The sequence below is a fragment of the Camelus dromedarius genome, chromosome 8 (assembly GCF_036321535.1).
Source record: "Camelus dromedarius isolate mCamDro1 chromosome 8, mCamDro1.pat, whole genome shotgun sequence".
NCBI classification, from domain to species: domain Eukaryota; kingdom Metazoa; phylum Chordata; class Mammalia; order Artiodactyla; family Camelidae; genus Camelus; species Camelus dromedarius.
In genome coordinates this window covers 32401827-32423918 of record NC_087443.1, presented here as the reverse complement: position 1 = coordinate 32423918, position 22092 = coordinate 32401827, and the positions used below count along the sequence as shown (strand labels likewise).

General features: G+C 52.4%; 1 protein-coding gene across 1 annotated transcript in view; it reads left to right on the top strand.

Moving 5' to 3' along the window:
* The first annotated feature begins 4884 nt into the window (after positions 1 to 4884).
* CDH23 (cadherin related 23) overlaps positions 4885 to 22092 on the top strand; it is a 157721-nt gene continuing 140513 nt past the window's right edge. The window contains exons 1-2 of the mRNA XM_031461108.2: positions 4885 to 5171; positions 5660 to 5818. Coding sequence (XP_031316968.1) covers positions 5034 to 5171; positions 5660 to 5818 — 297 coding nt within the window. The 5' untranslated portion in view covers positions 4885 to 5033. The remainder of the gene's footprint in view (positions 5172 to 5659; positions 5819 to 22092) is intronic.

The window sequence follows — 22092 nt, the reverse complement described above, 5'->3', positions numbered from 1 at the left end:
GGAGTCAGAAACCAAGCCTGAATCCTTCACTGGTAGCTGTGTGCCTTCAACAGGTTACCCTCTCTGGCTTCAGTTTCCCTTTCTGTAAAAGAGGTGAACTGACACTGATGTCACTGCGATGTTGTGAAGATTCTGTTTAAGGTATGGGAAGCACATAGTTGGGGCTTGGTAAAAGGAAGCTGCTGTTATGGAAGGTTCTGGGCTAAGGGCTGCAGGTAATAGGGGTTTTGCACCAAGTAGCGAACTGGGTTAATATTACACACATACATCCTGAGGGGCTGAGGGTCACAAGCCAAGTGCCAGCAGGAATTAGCCCTCTGCGTAACTTCTAAAAGGGACAGACTGAGCATCTGAGGGAATTTAGCTGGAGGTGGCTCTGGGGTCTAAAACAGCCATATGTGGGGTCCTGACAACTGTAGTGTCAAGCCTGGTGAACTTCCAGCAGCCTCATTTGTTGAGACTCTGAGATCTCACCTGAAGGGACCAGGAAGCCCTGGGGGTAGGCAGGAAACACAGTGCTCCTGCCTGACGAGGGGCTTGCCCTGAGTCTGCACTGAGCTCTGCATCAGCTTCCCAGGCACCCCCTCCGTCCCTCTGCCCATGCACCGTGCTCACAGCCCCCACCCTGTCTTCTCTCTCCAGCTGCTCATCCACCACATCTTGCTCATCGATTTTCCTCCCTGTTCTCAGACTTGCTCCCTCCCCAGCCTTGCTCTGTCCTGGTGATTCTCAAACATCAGGGCGCATCAGAATGCCTGGAGGGCTTGTGAAAACAGTTCTGGACCCCACCCCAGAGTTTCTGAGGTGGTATGAGTATGACCCCCAAATTTGCATTTCTAGCAAGTTCCTAGGTGATGCGGATGCCACTGGTCCCAGTACCACACTCAGAGAGCCACTGGTCTCCCCAGTAGTTCTCATTTTGGATGCACATTAGCATGAATAACCTGGAGAGCGTTAGGAAATCCTGATGTCTGGTCTCCCCTGCCCCAAGTCTGATTTCCTTAGTCTAGGGTGCGGCTAGTCATGGGGAGCTTTTAAAGCTCCTCAGGTGTTTTTGATGTCTGGCTGGGCTAGGACTACCACTCTGCCTCTCCCCTGCTCGTCCCCCTGGATCCCTGCGGCTGCCTCCAAGCTGCCCTCCGTACCCGGGCTGATGTCTTCCCAGCCCTGACTGTGCAACATGGTTCCCTAGGAGGCATCAGGAAAAAATGCATCTGCCTGGCCCCACCCTTGAGAGATTCAGACACAGTGGCCCTGGGCATCTGTGTTTACTTTTAGAGCTCCACTGGCAATTCTGATGTGCAGCCAGGTAAGGAGGGCTGCGCTGGTGTGATGGCCACCAAGTTCACTTTCCTTTTTCAGCCCCCATGTTCCTCTGCTCCAGAGCCTAGAGTGACCCCCTGTTGCTGCCTCCTGATATGGCCTGTGGTGGGACTCTAGGAGAACAAAGCCTCCCGCTACCCCGACAGTCTCACCAGCTTCTGTATGTGGACCCTTTGCAATCAGCTCACTTGTCTGCCTCCTCATTAATTATTCATTCCCCGCTCCATGCCTTTGCTTAGGCCAGTGGTTCTCAAATGGTGGTCTCAGACCAGCAGGGGTATCAGCATCACCTGGCACTTGTTAGAAATGCAGATTCGCAGACCCCACCCCAGACTGACTAAATCAGATATTCCTGGAGGAGGAGGCAAGCTGCAGTTTACCAAGCCTCCAGGTGATTCTCATATACGCTAAGGCCCGAGAACACCGTGTTTAAAGCCACTTCCTCCAGCTGGAACCCTTTCCCTCATCCATTTTCCCTTCATTCCTCGGGGCAGCCTCTCCTGCTGGCGTTCTCTTAGATCAGGCCCCGGAGTGCCCAGTGTTACCACCTCAGCTTGCTCAGCTAACTCTTCCTGCTGGCTGGAGTTTCAGGGCCTTCCCAGCTTTCCCCCGGAGCTGCAGTTGGGGGACACACACATCAGGCCCTGACCTCCCTTCCTTTGGCCTGGAAGGCACCCTGGTCCTGGAGCTAGGCCTGGACTCTTATCCTCACTCTGCCGCCAACAACCTGCGCAGCCTTGCGGGGTTCATTCAACCTCCCTGAACTCCATTTCCTCCGGAGGGGTTTCCAAGCTCCAGCGTTTCTTCACCTCCGCTCTGGCCGCTGGGAAGAGGATTGCACAGGGTAACGGGTGAGGAAAAGCTGCTGAAGCCTGATCACTTCTGGGCACCTACTGTGTGCCTGCTCTCACGTGGCTTTCTACTGCCCAGCGTGTGGTCTGCTCCTCTGGGGCTCCAGACATCCCACAGCAACCGCAGAGGGTTATTCTGTGATTATTCTAAACAGCGTCTGGCAAAAAGTAGACGTCCACTGAATGGGTGCTGTGTGATTGTTGTTGGTATTGTCAGCTGTTTGTACAACTACGGAACAAGCTGCAGGACATAGTTTTAAGTGGAAAAAGTCTAACACAGAGCAGTGCGTTAGAGCGCGCTACTGTCTGTGTTGAAGAGGGGAGGCGTAGAGAATGCTCGGGTGAGCATGGATTTCCTGGGGAAAGAGACCCACGGATTGGCAATGGTATGATTGCCCCTGGGGCAGGCACTCAAGTGGTGGGGACGGTGGGGAGAGGGAGACGGTTGTGTGCCCCTTACACTTGCAAACTATGTGACTTTCCATGTCTGTTTATCATATCGTTAAACATTTTCTGTTAGGAAAATTAAAACATGACGGTACTTAGGGTCGTTTCCTGCAGGGGTTCTGTCCAGGCTCCTGGGAGTAGGACAGAGGGACATGGCCTGTCCTCTCCCAGCCTTGCGCCACCCCCCTCTTCCCCCAGCATGAGGACAGAGGGAGCTCAGGGAGACAGGAGCCCCGACCCCCGCTTCTCCCTTCATGCCCTGGTATCTCTTCCTCTGTGTCCTGCCCCCTCCTCTGGGCGTGGGGCTGCACAGACCTCCCCAGGCCCCAGCCCCTGTAGCACACCTCACCACCAACCCCTCTCCTCGGCACCCCCAGAGGCCGTGGCCCATCGGGGGAAAGGGGGCTGTGCTCCTGGGATCCATTTCGGCCCCTCTCCCTTACCCTGACCTCGAATCTCACCGTTTTCTCTCTGGTTCCTTCCTCTTCTCTCCAACTTTTCCGGCTCCTTCTCTGTCTCCATACCCTCTGACTGACCGACTTCCACTGATAGAACCTGGTAAGTGAGCCTGGGAAGGGCAGGGGCTGGGAGGCGTGCTGGGCACCTGTGGAGGGGGCTTCATGGGGTAGGGGGTTTGCTCCACCTGCTTCGGGCACAGCTCAGACAGTCCCTCCCTCTCGGGCCCCAGGTCCTGTGGTGGAGAGGCCAAGGTCGGGGGAGGGGGAGGGGGAGGTGTCAGCTGCTCAGAGCTGTCACAGTCCGCCGGCTTTGGCTATTAGTGCCCCTTCGGGCATTTAATTGGTCCCCTCCATCTGACGGATGGATTCCACACCAGGGAGACCTGGAAACTCCACAGCCCAACAGGGCTGGAAAAGCATCACCCTCACAATCTGCAGGAGCCCCTCCAGTCTGGGGACGCTGGAGGTTCCACTGCTTGCCTGGACCCCAAGGTCGGCAGTGCCCCTATTCTTCCAGTTTGTAGTTGGAAGTAGAAAAAACACAAGAGGCCGATGAGTAAATGTTAAAATGCGTTCATTTCACGAATGTATTTGAGCGCCTGTGGGGCAGCTCCAGGGGTGTCAGAATCTTGTGAATCACAGGCTTCACTGAGGGTGTCCTCTCCAGCCTTGCTGGGACCATCCCTCTCTGACCATGTAAAGGCTTCCAGGTGGCCTAGCTGCCCCTCTCAGCAAGAACAGGTTCTGGAAGGAAGCCCTTCAACATCCCTGGGCAACCAAGACGAGAGACGTGCCTCCCTTGCCAGCCCCGGGTTCAACAGGAATGTGTACCTAGAGGGGCAGTGCTTTGCACTGCCGGGGGAGGGTAGAGCCAGCCGAGCAGGGGGACGTGTCCTCCTGGTGCTGAAAGCCTGGGTCAGTGACCCACTGGGCATCTCAGCAAGGGTCAGGAGAGGCTCTTGACTGATTGGTTCCAAACCACAAGCCACCTGCCTAGGTTGGAGGGGGATAATTTGGGCGTAATTCCCCCCCTCCCCTCCACAAGGTTGAATGACTTTTGGAGCAGGCCAGTCTCGGGAATTCAGTAAGCCATGACCTCCACCTTCTGTGGTGGCTCCTCCTCCTCCTGATCTGGGGACTTGGACAGCATGGAGATATCACATGTTTTATGTGAAAATAAGCCGGGCAGCATCAGAGGGCTTCATGAGTCTGGCCCTTGTTAGAATGATCAAAAACACCCCACCTAGAGTGAGGCCTCCCTACCTGAAACCGTGGTCTTGGGCTGCTGGGCTGTAGCAGATCCAGTGAAGGGCATGGCAGCTCTGCACTGTCTGGGATCCAGTGTCCTCCCAGCCACCACGGCTGGCCACAGTGAGGGGCACTAGGGGGTTTACTTTGCCACTCAGCCATCTGGGTGGTGTCCACTCCACATGTAAAGCCGTGTTCTCCGATTGACACAGTCCAGATGGGAGAGGCAGTGTCCTGCTCTGGCCTCCGTGCCCTCTCCTGTCCAAGCCCACTGTAGATGCGAACTTGCTTCTCTTCCCCTCCTTTCCTGTTCTTTTCTCCATCTCCCTGCCAGGTCTTTCAGCTGGCTGGTGCCTCCCCACCTGGGGTCCCTGGGGCAGAGGAAGGGAGCAGGAGATGGAAAATGAACGAAACCACCTGGAAGGGATATTGTGGGCAGCTCACAGGATGATGAAGGCAGACAGAACTGGAGGAGACCTCCAGAGGGACTAGTCATGGGCAGGAGGGTCACAGAGCCAGGCCAGGATCACTCAGGGGAGGCCAGACCATGTTGGGGTTGGGGGTAGACAAGCCCTTCTTTGGCCCCTGCACCTCATCTGCCTCCCCCACCAAAGCAGCTCTGTCCCTCCAGCTATGCCCCGGGGCTTGGTCTCCTGTACCCTCTCTGACTGGTTTCTTCTCCATTTTGACCCAGGGCCTGAACAGCATGTTCGAGGTGTACCTGGTGGGGAACAACTCCCACCACTTCATCATCTCCCCCACCTCTGTCCAAGGGAAAGCAGACATTCGCATCCGGGTGGCCATCCCCCTGGACTATGAGACTGTGGACCGCTACGACTTTGATGTAAGTACCCCTCAGTGTCTCCTTGGCCGGGTAGGGGATTTCAGGGGAGGCAGAAGGCCAACACTGTCCCCTTAAATCCCCCTTTCCTACTCTCCCTCTTCTTTTCTTGTGAATCTGACTCAGAAAAGCCCACTGACCTATGATGGGCTGAGCTGAGCATCCTCTTTTCAAGGAGGACAAGGAAATGGCTAAAAACTGAGTGGAATTTTACCTGGTGCCATCATAACCACAGAAGCCCATCAGGAGCCTCTACTGCCCAGCCTCAGCCAGTCCAGCCCCTGTGAGCCCGTCCCTTCCCAGCAGATTCAGCAGCTGCCCTAGCCCTATGTGCATTAATGGAGAGACTCACAGTAGCTTACATGTGGGATGAGCAGTGACTTGGACAGATGCTCTGGGTTGGGATGGGCAGAGGCCCCCTGGGGTCTTACGGGAACAAGGGCACCAGGAGCATGCACAAGCTCACCCGGGCCCTTGCTCTGCACACCCAGCTCTTTGCCAATGAGAGCGTGCCTGACCACGTGGGCTATGCCAAGGTGAAGATCATCCTCATCAATGAGAACGACAACCGGCCCATCTTCAGTCAGCCACTGTACAACATCAGCTTGTACGAGAACATCACCATGGGAACCTCTGTGCTGACAGTCCTGGTGAGTCCTTGCTCTGCTGCGGGGCGACTGAGCTCTGGGGTGGAGCAGGGGGAGGCAGCCAGAGGGATTTTGCCCAAGGAGTCTGGGCAGTCAGGGAACGGGGTGCCCTCTAGCCCCCAGAGGCTGTGGTGTTCTGTGGTGCTGATGTATTAGCGCGTCTGGACTCTGCATGATGGGGCTTCTTTGGCCAGGGCAGCAAATGTGGAAAAGGGACCAGCCTGGGGAAGGCTGAGATTGGACCCAGGATATGTTGGTTTTTTTGCCTTGTCCCTGAGAGATACTGAGCTTGTGGGCCAGGAGCCCTGGACCTGCCCTCTAGTGGGGACAAGGTGCCAGCTATTTCTGGGGAGGGTGACCCTCTCTATCTGAGCACAGGCACCAGGGAAGAATGGACTCTTTGAGGGTACCTGGGCATCCCCAGCTGCCTTTGGCTGGGACTTTGACAGGGAGCCCCTTCCAATGTCCATTGGTATCAGTCAACACTCTGGGTTGCAAGGGCCAGACACCTTTAAGTGGTTCAAGCAAAAAAGGATTGGCTCATGTAGCTCAAAGTGTACGTGATTTCGGGCATGGCTGTATCCAGGCACTCAGTCGAGGAGGAATCTGACTTTAGCACCAGGTTTTACTTTTTTGTTCTGGCAGAGGAAAGATACCAGCACCACTAGGCTCACTTACCAATTTATCAACCCCAGTGGGAAAAAATATTCTTCTCCAGGAGTTTCAGCAAAAGCCCCAGAGCTGATTTTCATTGGCCCAGCTTATCGGGCCATCCTGGACCCAATCACTGTAATTCTGATATACTAGCAATGGGTCATATTCCCAGCCGATGGAGCCAGGGGTTGGGACAGCCCCATTCAAATTATATAAGCTGAAAATGAGAAAGGGGATGTTCTATAGGGGCTTCTGTTCTCAGAACAGAGAAGGTTGGTTGCTGAGTCGATCAAAGTGGTAGATGTGTGCTGCATGAGTTCAGGGGCTTGCCCATAGTAGGTGCTCAGTAAACGTTATGAAATTTAACTTGCTGCTGCCCATCCCTGCCTGCTGAGGCCCCCAGAGTCCTGCCATTTTTTGCTCTATTCTCATTCCAAGCGGAGACATTGCCTGCCAATCATAGGCCCCCTACTCTGAAGTGTGTTTACTCTACAGACAGATGGTATGAAACTGTATTGAACCCCTAGGCCCTTCTCATCTGACAGTTATTAATACTTCAACCAGATGTTCAGCTAGGCAGGCCGTCAGACGTAAACAGTAAGTCTGCTGTTGCTGTCTCCCCACCCACTTCCCCAGCCTGTGGCTCTGCTGACTTTCACCAAGGTGTTCCCTACAATCAGTCACCTGGTGCTGGAGGCTCTGGGGGCCCAGCTGAACAGCAAGTGCCAGAGGGTCTGGCCTTCTGGACCCAAAGAAAGCGTCTTCAGCCCCCCAGCCATTTTCCAATGTCAGGGTGAAGGACATCCAAGCAGCCTGTCCCCCACAGGGCCTGGGACCATGTGGTAAAAGATTAAGAGGCCCAGGCTTGGCTGGTGGCCGGGGGATTCCTTCCTGTCATTCTGGCTGGATATGGAGGGTCTCACTTTGTAGCCCCAAGTTCTCATGGCCCTAGCAAGGATTGAGGGAGCCTGCGGGCAGGGGTAGGGTGTGAAGTGTGGGATGGCACACCTCTTGGCTAATGGCCAGCTGCAGGTGCCAAGGATGATGTGTCAAGCCTGATCCCATCTGGGGTTGGCATTGGAGAGTAGGTTCTCAAACTGAATTTCCTCCAGCACAGGAGCAATTCCTGGGCCTGTATGCTCCCCTGCCCAAGATCCCTTTTCTAGTCCCTCTCCAGATGTTTAGCAGATGTGTTCAGCCTCCTCTGGCTGCCTGAGGGTCTCTTCCCAGGGCTGGCTCATCTGGCCAGCCTCCAGTTCCTGGGTGTGTCTTGTCCAAGCCCTGCCCACTTTCCTATCAACACCCTAGCCCCAGGGCTTGTGGAATTGTGCAGATGTGAGGGGGCTATTTCACCCAATGGTAAGCTCCAGCAGCAGGGCTGTGTCTAAAAGAGCTCAGGTCCTCAAGTGAACTGTGGGCCCTGGCTCCCCACCTTCACTGGTCTATCCACATTGCCTCTAAGGAGCCTTCATTACTCCATCTGCAAAGTGGGCATGACCCCCTCTGAGGCTGCTGTCAAGAGGTGTACATGACAGGTGTGAAAACAACCCCTGATGACCCCCACTCATTGCCATCTCCCAATCTCCCCAAGGTGCTTCTAGTGCTCCCGCCAGGTGGCAAGTTTCATGGCCACACCCACCACCTAGCCCTGACCAGGACCCTCCCACCCTGCCCTTCTCCACTCAGACCTGGGGTCAGCCTGATCTCTCTACCTCCTTTGCTCTAAGAGGGGCTGAAGTTATAGCTGCCTGCTTAGGGACTGTGAAATTCCTTCTCCCTGACCTTTTCTGGGATGTTATTAAAATGTTTCATGGGCAGTTGTGTCAGAAAAAAATAAAGAAAAGGAAAATGTTGTAATTTGCACGGAAGGCCAAGGTCAAGCCTGCTGCAAGGAGCCTGCCTACCCCCTTCCCCTGGCAGATCTGGTTTCTGTGGCTCATCACCTGTCCTGGGGGAAGCAGCGGTTCAGTCATGAGGTGGGGAAGCTGAAACAGGAAGGGGCTGTCACCTCCAGCCGGGTGTCCCAACTGCGGTGGAAGGGCTTGATGTCTCACCTTCTTGCTCCCTGGGGCTCCCCCAGCCCAGGTTTTGAGGCCCTTACAGCCCCTAGTTATAAAACAATGAGTTTCCATTGGTGGAGGGGAAAGCGGGAACGCAGAGTTCAAAGGCTTAACCTTGAGCCCTGACTCTGAAGGATGACCATGTAGGGGCACGTGTACCCATATATGTTTGCTTTGGGGGGGGGTGTGTGTATGCATGCACACAGGCATGCTTTTAGGTGTGTGCGTGAGTGTGCATGGAACTACATGTGTATATAGAGATGTATATATAACACATGTTTGCGTAAGTAGGTTCCTATATGATGCTGGTGGCTCCCCATCCTTTTAGTGGTATGGTTTGTTCCCCTCTCATATCCTCAGGAGGCTCTGATTCTTGCCTTCTGATCCTGCCTCCAACTGGACAATAAGAATCAGTGGGAAGGCTGTGAAGTGTCTTCCTAGGATTCTGCTGGGCTTGGGGCAGCCCTATAGCCTGGCGATGGGTCTCTGGGACCTAGCAGGGTTTCTAGGTGCTGCTGGACAAAGGGAGAGCGATCTCACCATTCATTCATTCAGCAAATGTTTTTTGAATACTTACTACATGTCAGACACATGGTCCTGAGGACACTGATGATGTGAGTCTTGCCCTCATGAAGTTTAGTCTCTTGAGAAAGAGATGTTAGTGCTAAGAAATGAATCATTACATTAAGTATTACTTGCTATGATGGAGAGATCAGGGAACTATGAAAACCTGTAACAGGGCACCTGACCTTGATTGGGATCAGGGAAGCTTTCTCAGAGGCATTGGCAATTGAGTAGATGTTAACAGGTGAGCAAGTGGAGGTAAGCACATGGGAGAAAGCACAGGTCCTCACATGTGCAAAGGCCCTGTGGCTGGAATGCAGTGAGGGAGATATGCTGTGCAAGGAGGTAGAGTGCTGTTCTGCAAAGCAGCTGGGGCTCAGCTGTCTGTCTTCCACCTGAATTGTGCCCACCCCAAACGTAACTGTCAGGCTGCTGTTCTGATAGTGGAGAAGTTTCGTATCAAGCCATCCACACCCTCTTACCTGCTCCATTCTGGTGGCCCATGACTGGCATTTGGAAACAGCTGGCAGAAGTTGTGCCCAGGATGTGCAAGGAGCCAGTTTGGCCTCCTGCAGTATGAAGATTGTATCCCCAAATGTGTTATTTCCATGTTCTCCAGCAAAGTGAGAGAGGGACACCGAGGAAGAGCAGCAGCCAGAAAGGAGGTGACTCCTGGGGCAGGTCTTACCGAACTCCAAGGCCATGCCTCCCTGCTCCAGGGGGGATGGGGCACAGCAGGGATGGACTGTCAAACAGGATTCTCCTCAGGCAGCAATCAAAACAAGAAGGAGAGGTCAGAAGGGCCCTGCTGGGGCAGCTGCAGGGGCCCAAGACCAGCTCAGAGTTTGCTCAGCCCTGGAGTGCCACCCCCAGCTCCAGGCAGACAGAATGGCCTGTGGGGGCTGAAAGGCATGGCTTTTTCCCCTCCCTGGCCCTCTTCCCAGCCTGTCCTTGGGAGGCTAGTACCATCTCTGGCAGGGCTCTGAATCCTGTTCTGTTGGGGACCAATCTCTCCTTCTCTGGGACTTGATTTTCTTCCCAGTTGGGGACAGTAGTGCCCACCCAGCTTGCATTGGCTGGGCTTTTGGGAGGCCTCAGTGCAGTGATGTGATTGTAAATGGTTAAGGGTTTACAGACCTAAAGTGTGGGTTTTGTTGTTTTTTTTTTTTGTACTATCATTGACCTTAAAGGGCCCCATCTGTCCACACTTCAACTTGTGTTTCAGCCCAGCTCTGCCACAGTGGGCCCTTGACAGGTCACTGAGCCTGTTTCCTCTGCCACCTGGGAAGATACCTGACCGGATCCTAACTGGGAGGGTTGTTGTGAGAGTTCAGTAGAGCAGTTGGTGAAGACACTCAGCGCCGAGTCTGGTCGGGAACGCTCAGAAAATGTCAGCAAGTCATGCTGAGCCTCTGAGCTGAGCTTTCATAAAGCGAGGACACACTTGGAGTCATGGTCCTGCCCCTGCAGCCTTGTGACCTGAGCCTCTGGGGCCCCAGTGTCCTCATTATAAAGCAAGATGATTGGGCTGGCGCTGCTTCAGGGCCTTCTGGCTCTGTGGGGCTTAATTCCAGCTCGCTCTGCCCAAGAGGAAAGGTTAGTTTTTGCTGTTGAGTTTCACTTTTGGCGACATAGATATGCTTCCTGCCCTTCGAGGGTCCCTCGCCCTCCCACTGTTCTCTAGAGCTCTCCTGCCTGCCCTCCCTCTCCAAGCCCCCATCTGGAAGTTTGGTGAAGATTCCAAGGTGGTCACTTCCCCGCTCCTGGAGCTTTTCCTCTCCAGCAGCATCAACAGAGATGACCTGCTGCTCTTTGTCCTCTTCTCCCTCCTCCCCTGCCCACAGCAAACGCCACTAACACCAAAATGAAAAGGTGTGTTGTGATGTCACTGCCCCAGGCTGACCCTGGTGAAGGCCAGCCTTGATCCTGGAAGAATTGAAATGCAGCATGTCTCTTCCGTCAGCGGGCAGGCTGCAGGGCTTCCTCCCCAGCCCTGTGATCCCTGCAGGCTCAGGCCACACCCCCTCCCATGTCACTGATGCCAGGGAATTTAACGTGGGCCTCACTCAGGTGCTGGGAACCCGATAGCCCTGCCAGGTGTTCAGGGAAGGCCAGCGTCCTGCCTCGGCCCCAGGAGGTGCTCCCCGATCCCTCTGGCCCCTCGCAGGAGGACTAGCTGCAAGGGTGAGACGCCTCCCACCTGCACCAGCACCTGCAGGAGGGAATTTTAGGAACAAGGCTTTGAAACCAGGGAGATGCATGTTGAAATTCTGCCCCTACCCTTGCTGTCTCTGTGACCCTGGACAGATGCCTGATTGTGTCTGACCCTCAGTTCCTAATGTTTGCTGCGAGGATGATAGTAATAACATCTATCCCGTGATTAAAAGAGATGGGCATTTAGAGAGCTCACGCGTAAGAAAGCACTGGGTGGCTGATAGCTGTGATTGCTGGTGCTGTGGCTGTATTCTTAGCCACCATGAAGCTCACATCTTATTTGGGGGTTGGCTCTGACTTCACTGGACAATGGGTCCTCTCACTTGACACTGGTGACTTCTTGCCTATGCCCGACCCTGGAAATCTAACACTCAGGCCCCAGCCTCAAGTAGCAGAAGACAGAAAGGCTAAATGAGGAGGCAGCAGGAGGCCCCAGACTCTTGGTGGAGGCAGACAGCAGCCGTGACAGGACGGCTGGCTTCCTGGTTGTATGGCCTGGGCATTTGCTTGCGAAGCTGGCTATAGGAAGGGCCCACCTTTAGTTTGATGCTCTGCTGTCATCATCTTGAAATTCTTAATTTTTGAACAAGGGGCCCTGTGTGTTCATTTTGCACTGGAAAATTATGCAAATTATGTAGCCTGTCCTGGCTGCAGGAGCTTCCTTATTTTCTGCCCAGAGGAGCTCTGTGGGTCCCCGCTGTTTTTATCTGTTCCCACATTCCGTCAGCACTCGCCTGGTAACTGCTTGCTTTGTGCCCGGCTCCAATCTTGTTTTGGCTCCTATTGCTGCGGGAGAAACCACCCCACACTTGGTGGCATAAAGCAACAGCTGCTCTTACATTCATGGGTTAGATGGGTCAGGAATATGGACAGTGCCCCGCAGGGAAGTCCTGCTCTACTCCTTCAGGTCTGGGCTCCTCCCTCTGTCTGGTGCCTAGGCTGGTCTGGCTGGAGGACTGACTCAGCTGGACCGTGGCCTGAGCCCCTGCTCCATGGTGTCTCTACGCAGCACGGGCATCTCAGGCATGGGGCTGTAGGGGGAGCACCTCAGAGGAGTCCTCTGGGGAACGAGTGTCCCAAGAGAACCAGGCAGGAGCTGTGTGGCCTCTTCTGACCTAGCCTAGAGGTGATGGGGCATCATTTCCACTGAATTCTATTGGTTATAGTGAGTCTCCAAGGCAGATTCAGATTTAAGAAGAGAGGATGGAGACCCTCCCCAGGTCTCAATGGGAAGAATGTCATAGAATTTGCACAAATGTCAATGTCTTAGACTCACTTAGAGCTCACTCTAAGTCAATGCCCTTTTACTGAGATGCTGTACATGAGCATGGTGCCGGGAGACAGCCGGTTCCCTCTCCTTCTCCTGGACGTTGTGCAAACATGAGCAGAAGGGGGAACCCTCCAAATCCTGTTTTCAGCCTGGTAAGAGCTCTGTGAATAGTGGGAGAGAGAGAAAAGAGAGTATTCCCAGGCGCTCCCTGGCTGGTACAGTTCAGTGCCCTAGGCCTGGATCAGCATTCAAGGCCTCCACACCCCAGCCCTGTGATGCTTTCCAGCCCTCTGCCCCACTACACCCCTCATACCCCTTCTCTCCTGCCTGACCAGTTTCCCCAGCTTCCCTGCATACCCTCTGCATTTCCTCTCCACCCCATCTAGCTCTCCCTCCATCCTGCCAGAGCATCACCAGCCTCCCCATGAGAAACCATCTCCCTCTGGTAACAGACATGTTCCCGCCTCACCCAAGATCCTCCCTCCCCTCCCCAGCTCCCCTGCATGGCCACACCTCACTTCCCCAGGCTGCTGTCACCGCTCCTGTTGGGGCCAGCACGGCTAATGTCCTTTCCTCCCTCCTCCACAGAGAACCTCCTGAAGGCAGGTTCTCCTGTCTGGGTGCCCCCATCCCTGGGATGTGTGGCACCGAGTGGGTTTGACTCCTGTGGTCTGCTGTGTCTAGGGAAGCTTCCTGGAAGAAGGGATGTGGGCAGAGGTCTCAGGGAAACTGAGGCATGGAAAGGGTTAATTACAGACCTAAGTTTACCCAACGAATCAGTGGCAGAGATGTTTGTGTGAATCCAAAGCCTTGTACCCCCACGTTGCACTATGTGTGCCAGGCTCCCATGCACCCCCTCTGGTGATGGGCACATGAGGAAAACTGCTGAACAGGGACCCCTGAGGCCTGGGCTGTGACCACAGACTTGCTGTGTGACCCTGTGCCAGCCTCATTTCCTCTCTGGACCTTAACCTCCTGCTCAGTCCAAGGACAGGATAAGCCGGATGCCCTCTGAGTTCCCTTCCTAGGCCAGGTGGGGTCTGGGAATGCCGACCTCAGCCCAGGAACAAAGGCAAGGGGCAGGACAGTACAATGATCACCAGATTCCAGGATCCCTTGGGCCTCCCTAATCCTGAATAGGGCATGTGATTCCAAGGTCAGGGTTGAAATGTGCCCAGCCCCACAGCCTGGCTCTGCAGACAGGTGCACAGGAGCTGACCCTGCTTCCTTGGCTGTTGCTAGCAGGGCCCGGTACCCTGTGAGCCCCTGTGTCTTCCCTGCAGAAACCTCCCCACTGCCCTTCCTAGAGCAGGTCTCTGCATTCTCTGGGAGAAAGGGGCCCCCCAGTTGCAACTACCATACTCTGCATTCGGTGACTGTTTATCATAGGCCTGAAATGATGGCAGTGAACGAGACAGACAAACATCCCTGTATGTTTCCAGTGGTGGGATGGATGATGGATAAGGAAATACGGTGTGTGTCAGAGGGAGATAACGTGCTATGGGGAAAATACAGCGGTTGCAGGGAGGAGCAGGGGAGGAGTGCTGGGTGGCATTGCTACTGTGTTCTACCAGGTGGTTAAGGAGGCCAGGCCTCTCACAGAATGTGGTGGTAGACCAAGCCCTGAAGGAAGCCAAGGGGAGTTTGAGCTAAGGATTCTGGAAAGAGCCCCACCAGGCTGAGGGAGCTAGAGTTGAAAGGCTTGAGACAAGAGCCTGGTGATGAAGATGGAAACCCAGAGAGGAGGAGGGAGGACCAGAGGAGTTCAGGAGGTGACTGACGAGGACAGCATGGGGATTCCATTCGAGGTGACTGTGCTGAAGGGGAGCTGGGTGGATCACTGAGGCTGCTCTATGGAGAACAGGCCAGTAGGACGGGGCGGAGTGCGCCGGGGGAAGCGGGAGATCAGGCGGATGAGGACACCTCCAACCACGCAGCTGGCAGTGGAGGTGGGGAGAGGCAGAAAGTTCAGGAGCCCTCCCTCTGCCCACCCTCTCCCAGCCCATGCTCAGGTCTAGTCAACAGTTTCACCCTTCTCCCCTCAAGACCCAGCAAGGCACCCCCATCTTCATCCCCACCTGACTGTCGCGTGCGCCCTGCACCTTTACAAACACTGAAGTGAGTAGACAGCCTCAGCTTGGAGTCCTGCCTCAGCTTCTCACCAGCAGGTTGGCTTTGGGCAGGTTACTTACTGTCCCTGGGTTTCAGCTTCCTCCTCTAAAATGGGGAGAGTAATTGCCATCTCAGCAGTGATGTAGAGTCATGTGTGGAAAGATGGTTGTCTAGAGCCCACACTTGTGCTCTGACGGGGGTAACAGCCCCCGCTGCATGCCAGGCGTCCAGGGTTATCCAAGCTGCTCTAGAACAGTGGCCTCTCCCTGCTTCTGACAGCATTGCTTCAGCTTGATTCTATGATTGTTAAAGCTGGTGACAGAAATTGCCACCATAAAGTATCAGCCAGTTTCGGGGATGATACCACCACCCAATGGGTAGACCCCGTCCAGATGCTTTAGCAAAACCCAACAGAGATGGACAGGTCAACATGGGAATGAACAGAAGCTGGACTTCCTGGCAGCCAGGTCTCCTCAGCTGCCCTTCCGCTCCCAGAGGATGGCCCCCCTCCTTGTGCTCTCTCTCCTCACCCCCTCTTGACACCCCTCACCGCAGGCATCTTAATTGATCTCATTGTTCTCCAATCCCTAGAGACCTGAGACTCCAGCTGTGCTTAAACAGAACAAAATCTCTTCCAATTTCCCCACCGTTTAAAAGAAAATTGAATTCTTTATCTGCAGGCTGGGGAGAGGAAGGCTAAACACACGCACACGCACATGCACACACGCAAATAGTAGCCACCCCGGCCCTGCTCCCAAGCTGGCCTGGAAGGCTTTTGTAGACCCACCCTCCCTCATTTTGGAGGTGTCTAGGCTGTACTTCTGGGCCCCTTTAATCTGCTCTTGGGTTCGTCTCCAATCAGAGGGGCCGGTGCAATGCGGGCCGGGCGCTAGGAGGAAGCTGAGCTGGCTGATGGTGATTGACGGGTCCAGGTTCCTCTGTCTGTCAGGCCTCAGTGCTCCTCGGTTGTGTTTATCTCTTTAATCTAAATATCAATCCGTAAAACCAAAATGGGATGGAATGAGAGGTAGGACAGGCGCTAAGGAGACAGAGAGCAAAAGCAGACGCGCACACGGTGGAGAACACAGCTGGCTGCTGCCTGCCTGCTGCCACCCCGGCTTCTGGAAGGAGACTCAGTAGGGCCTATGGATTGGGAGGCTGCAGGTGGCTGCCTTCCACTGGCTAGGGCCCAGGTCAGGATGGAGAGCTGGGGCTCTCCTACCTCTGCTCTGAAGTGGATTGTCCCAGACCTTGTTTAAGGTCTGATGGGTTCTGCCACTGAGTGGCCCAACTACTTGATTTTTGGCAAATTGATCTAAAGTCCTGTTTCCCGTGAAGCCTTTGACGCCTCCCTCATTGGCACATCCAGAGTCTCCCACCCCTCCCAGCAGCTCTGTCTGCCTCTGACCTTTGCCAAAAAACTGAGAGGATGCCGTTGTCCATCATTGCAGGCCTGGTGAGCGCGTGTTGTGAGCTTCGTAATTGCCAAGCATTTTATGGTAGGTTATTTATCTCTTCTGTCCCATTGTACAGAAGAAGGAAATGGAGGCCCAGAGAGGTAAATAACCTGTCTGGGGCCAGCCAGCAAGTGAGTGACCAAGCCAGGATTCAAACGTGGGTCTGACTGATTCCAAAGCCCCTGAGTCCCCCTCCCGTTTGCTGGTCACCATCAGATGCCCGCTCCCACACTAAGCTCCAGCCTGTCTTTGGAATCAGCTGTCTCCAGAGTCCGGGGAGATGGGCCCAGCGCTGGTTGGGAGGTGGGAGCCACTCAGTCACTGTGTGACCTTGAGCAGGTCCCTGGATCCCGGGACCTCGGGGTCCTCATCTGTGAAATGAGGGGTTGTGCTGGAAGCTCTCTCAGGCCCCCTGTGCCAACAGCGTGTGACCACCTGCCCCCCACACCAAGAGCTATGATTCCCTGTCCTCTGCGGCTGTCAGTCACCCTTCACTAGGTTAGTGCTGATTGTTCCTCTCAGGCAGTTGCTCAGAGAACACCAGAGTGAAGAAAATGGACCCCCTGGGTGAGGGGACAATGGGTAGCTGTGAGAGTGGCCAGGGCCAGAATGAGTTCGCAAATGCAGTAAAGCAAATGGCTGTACCAAGTCCACCTGTGCCATGGGCCAAGAGGGTTAGGAGCCCTGGGACAGAGTGACAGGGGAAGGACAAGCCCTGAGCAGCCACCAGGGCCTAGGCCTGGAAGCAGTGGGAGAAAGGCTCAGGGAGCAGGGAGGGGCGCCCACAGAGGTGAGGGAGAAGTTGAGCTGGGCCCAGGGGTTTGGGGTGGCCTAGTCTTGCTGCATAATCCTTGTGGAAGGGATGACAGCTGTGGTTAGCCGTCACCTTGTTCCTGGAGTGACTCAGAGTCCCATATGTCCATTGGTTTGGGTAGTGCTTTTCAAACTTTTTTTTTTAACCATGATCCATAATAAAACTACATTTAAATTCATGACCCAGAATATACACACATGCATATGTATCTATGTATAGGAAAAAGCACTATTTCCCTCCTATGTGTGAATACACCCTAGTTCTATTTTATTCCACTAGATTTCATTTTTTTTGAAGACTTTTAAGATCTCCCCTCTTAGCAACTTTCAAATATACAATAGAGTATCATTAATTATAGTCACCATGCTGTACTTCGCACCTCCGGAGCTTTTTTATAACTGGAAGTTTGTACCTTTGACCTCCTTCACTCATTTCACCACCCTTAACCCTGCCTCTGGCAACCACCAATTTGTTCTCTGTATCTATGAGCTCTGTTTGGGTGGTGGTGGTGGTGGTTTAAATTCTCCATATAAGTACAAGTGTCTTTCTTTGTCATTTAGCATAATGCCCTCAAGGAGGTCCATCCATGTTGTCACAAATGGCAAGAGTTCCTTCTTTTTATGGTTGAATAATATTCCATGGCTGTGTGTGTGTGTGTGTGTGTGTGTATGTATGTATGTATGTATATATGTATATCACATATTCTTTGTCCATTCCCATCAACGAACACATCAGTTGTTTCCACATCTTGGCTATTGTAAAAAGAATGTTGCAATGGAGCATGGCAGTGCAGATACCTTTTCAAGTTATTGTTTTCATTTTCTTTGGATATATACCCAGAAGTAGAATTGCTGGATCATATGGTACGTCTATTTTTAGTTTTTTTGAGGAACCACCATACTGTTTTCCATAGTGGCTGCACCAATTTACGTTCAGTGCACAAGAGTTCTCTATCCACATTCTCACCAACACTTGCTATTTGTTGTCTTTTTGTTAATAGCCATTCTAACAGGTGTGAGGAGATAACTCGTTTTGGTTTTGATTTTCATTTCCCTGAAGATAAGTGGTGGTGAGGACCTTTTCAAGTACCTGTTGGCCATTTGTATATCGTCTTTAGAAAAATGCGTCTTCAGATCCTCTGTCCATTTTTTCATCAGATTGTTTGGGTTTGTTTTTTTTTCCACTATTGAGTTGTATGAGTTCTATTGATATTTTGGATATGAGCCCCTTATCAGATACATGATTTGCAAATACATTATCCCATGCAGTAAGTTATCTTTTTGTTTTGTTGATGGTTTCTTTTGCTGTTCAGAAGCTTTTTAGTTTGATGTAATCCTATTTGTTTTTGATTTTGTTGCCTTTGCTTTTGCTGTCAAATCCAAAAAAACCCATCAAGACGAATGTCAAGGAGCTTACGACCTATGTTTTCTTCTAGGAATTTTATGGTTTCAGGTCTTAAATTTAAGTCTTTCATCTGTTTTGAGTTAATTTTGTGTGTGGTGTAAGGCAGTGGTCCAGTTTCATTCTTTTTCATGTGGCTGTCCAGTTTTCCCAGCACCATTTACTGGAGAGATTTCCTTTTCCCCATTTGTATATTCTTGGCCCCTTGTCATAAATTAATTGACCACATATGTGTGGGTTTATTTCCGGGTTCTCTATTCTGTTCCATTGATCTATGTGTCTGTTTTTATGCCAATACCATTCTGTTTTGACTCCTATAGCTTTGTAGTTTGAAATCAGGGAACATGATGCCTCCAGCTTTGTTCTTCTTTCTCAAGATGCTTTGGCTATTGAGGGGTCTGTTGTGGTTCCATACAAATTTTAGAATTGTTTGCTCTATTTCAGTGAAAAATGCCATTGGAATTTTGATAGGCATTACATTGAATCTGTAGATTGTTTTGGGTAGTGTGGACATTTTAACAATTTTAATTCTTTAATCCATGACCGTGGAATCTTTTCATTTATTTGTGTTTTCTTCCATTTCTTTCATCAATGTCTTATAGTTTTCTCCCTAGTATTTTCTGTTTCATTCTACTAGATATTTTTTAATGAGTCACAGTCCACTAAGTTGATTTTATGACCAATTAATATGTGGTACCCGAAAAAGGAGCCTTCTCTGCTACTATATAATGATGGCGATTATGATATCATCTCATGTTTTTCAAGTGCTCACTAAAGGGGGCAGAGTGGTAAAGACTCCAGGCTCCAGACTTAAACCACTCAGGTTTATTCTGACTCAGCCACTTCTGAGCTATGACTTTGAATGGGTTGTTGTATCAGTAGTGACCCAATACAGCTATCACTAACAGAAACCCCCCAAATCTTTGCTTAAATAAGCTCAAAGTGCATTTTTCTTCCATGCAAAAGCAGTTTAGAGGTGAGCAACCTTAGTTGGTTCCTTTAGGCTTTCTCCTCTTCCAGACTAGAATGTGGCCCTTATCTCCATGGTCCAAGATGGTTGCTAGAGTTCCAGCCCTCACATTCAGATTCCCAGCTGCAGAATGGAGGAAATGAAGATGGGCACTCTTCCTTCCTTTTAAGGAGACTTCCTAGAAATGCCGCACAAACTTCTGCTTTCATCTCATTGGCTAGAACTTAGTCATGTGGCTGTGCTTATCTGCAAAGAAAGTGAGAAACATAGTATTTTAGCCAAGTAGTGTTGTGCCACCTAAAAAGCCTAGTCTGTTAATTTGAGAAAAGGATGTTTAAGTCTCTGCCAAATAATCTCTGTGTGCCTCAGTTTCCTATTCTGGAAAATGGTGATGATGAGAGTTCCTTATGGATTTGTATGGGGGTTCAATGAGATAACACATGTAAAGAACATAGCATAGTGCCTGACACAGAGGAGGTGCTAAACAGATGTCAGGCACTTGTATTAAGTGCCTGGTGCCAAGCTAAGTACCTTATGTGTGTTATCTCATTAAATCCCCATGACAGCCTGGTGAGGTAGAAGTTAGCCTCATTTTATAGATGGGAGCACTGAGATTCAGAGAAGTTAGCTATTTGCAGATGTCACACCTGTGGAGTGGGCACCACTGAGGAATGAACCTTTGTCTCCAGGATGCCAAAGTCCTTTCCCTTCACCATGAGGCAACACAGCCTCTTCATGGAGACTGAACCTCTCCCTGAGACTGGCCTGGCAAAATTGTGAGGCCAAGAAGTGTGACACGATGCAAACTGAACTTGACTGGCTGATATCCAAGCTGAACCCAAGGCCCAGAGCTCCCTCACCTTCCCAGTCACCTGCAGTGGGTACCCCCCGCCCAAAGGAGAAATAAGACCAGGACCAAAAAAACCCCTTAGGCTCCCATTGTCACAAGACCTGCTGACTTGGTGTCAGAAAATCAAGGACTTCAATTTGCTGAAGGACCCTGGGCAAGCCCCTTTTCTCTGTGAGCTTCAGTTTCTCCATCTGCAAAATGAGGAGAAGGCTGCTAGACCCTCTCCCTCTCCTGGGACATTTTCAGAACAGCGTGGCTAGAGTGTTTTGAACTGCTTGGGAAGCAAGTCTTTATAAATGAGATATGCTGCTCTCCTGTCAGAGCGTTTCTTAGTCTGAGTTAGAACATCCTAGTTACTGGAGGTGAGACGGGCAGAGGAATGAGGAAACCCAAATGTCCGTGGCCAGGGACTGCTTCTCAGGCATGAGTGCTCCCGTCATGCCCTCCCCAGCCTGCACTAACGTGCAGACTCTGTCTCACTATCAACCCCTGGGCTGGACTGGCCCAGTTGAGTCAGGGACTGGGCTGCAGCCCTCTGCTCGTCTCAGGATCACAGGTGATTTATAATTCCTGCATCGGACTTTGACCTTAATTTCTTCTGTCATGGTGGGGCTGTAAAATTTGTTCGGGACCTAAAGGCGGAGTGATGGAGATGTCAAGCGGGCAATCGTGTAGGTATTTAATCTATCAGATGTGTGGCTTGCCATTAGGGAGACAACAGGAGGATGTGGAATCAATACGGTTCATTAGTGAGCTGCACGTGCTGGCCCAGTCAGAGCCCGCCAATGGCAGCAGGCACGGGGGCGTGCCGCCCGGCTCCAAGTCACCTTGAGTGAGAATATGCCCTGGCACGTGACCCCACTCAAGTACCTCTCCCCACCTTCCCACTAGGCCTGGAGCTGCCTGTTGCATCCCACGTGGGCAGGGAAGAAAATGGAGGGGGTCAGACTCCAGGCAAGGGTGCAGTGGTGAGATCCAGCAGTAGGGGGAGGCGTTCCCAACTGTGGTTTGGCAGCATCCCCAGGGGGTTGATTGGACTGTCTTTTCCTCCTCCTTCCAACTCCTGTGCACGTAAGGCCCCACTTAACTGAGCCTTGGCCATGGTGTCTGTCCCCACATCTCTGTCACCCTCCCCTTCTCATCCTCTACCACATAATCCCAGCTTGATAACTGGCCTCCAAGAGGCATCGAGTCCCTTCTGATTGTGAATGTCTCATTCGCCCCCAGCCACCCTCCTTCCTTGGCATCCCAGGGAAAATGGCTTTCAGCATCCCAGTCTTCCTTCTTTGATGGTCAGATGTAATTTTTTTAAAAGGTACTCAGTTGAGTCTCCCTCAAATGCCAGGATGTGGAAGATTAGACAGTGTTGTAGAAGGGTTAGGAGCGGGATTTTTTTTTCTCTTTAATTTGTGTGTGTGAATGTCAGACAAACGAGGGTTCAAGTCCCAGCTCTGCCAGTGACTGACTGTGAGGCCCTGAGCCTGGTAGCTGCTGTCCCTGAGCCTCTGTGAGCATCGTGAGGGCTGGGAGCATACTGTAGGGCTCACACTTGTGGGCCCAGCATCCAGCCTGAGGCTTGTGTTTGAGGTCTGGCTCCCCAAGGGCAGGTGGTTTACTTGGGAGGTAACCCCAGGAAACTCAGGAGGGAGCAGGAGGTAAGACAAGATACTCAAGGGGGCATCATGAAGCCGGATTCCACAGGGGCTGCTGGAGCTCTGTCTGCTGGGAAATCAGGGGGAGAGGCTGTGCCTGAGTATCCAAGCTCAGGGCTGGGAGGCTGGGGAATTGATCCATCGACTGCTAGTCCCCATTGAGTGAGGACAGCTTCTGGGGATGTAGACACCCCATCATTCTAACTAGTCCCTTGATAAAAAAGCTCACAGGCCAAGAGACGCACAGACACTCCCACTA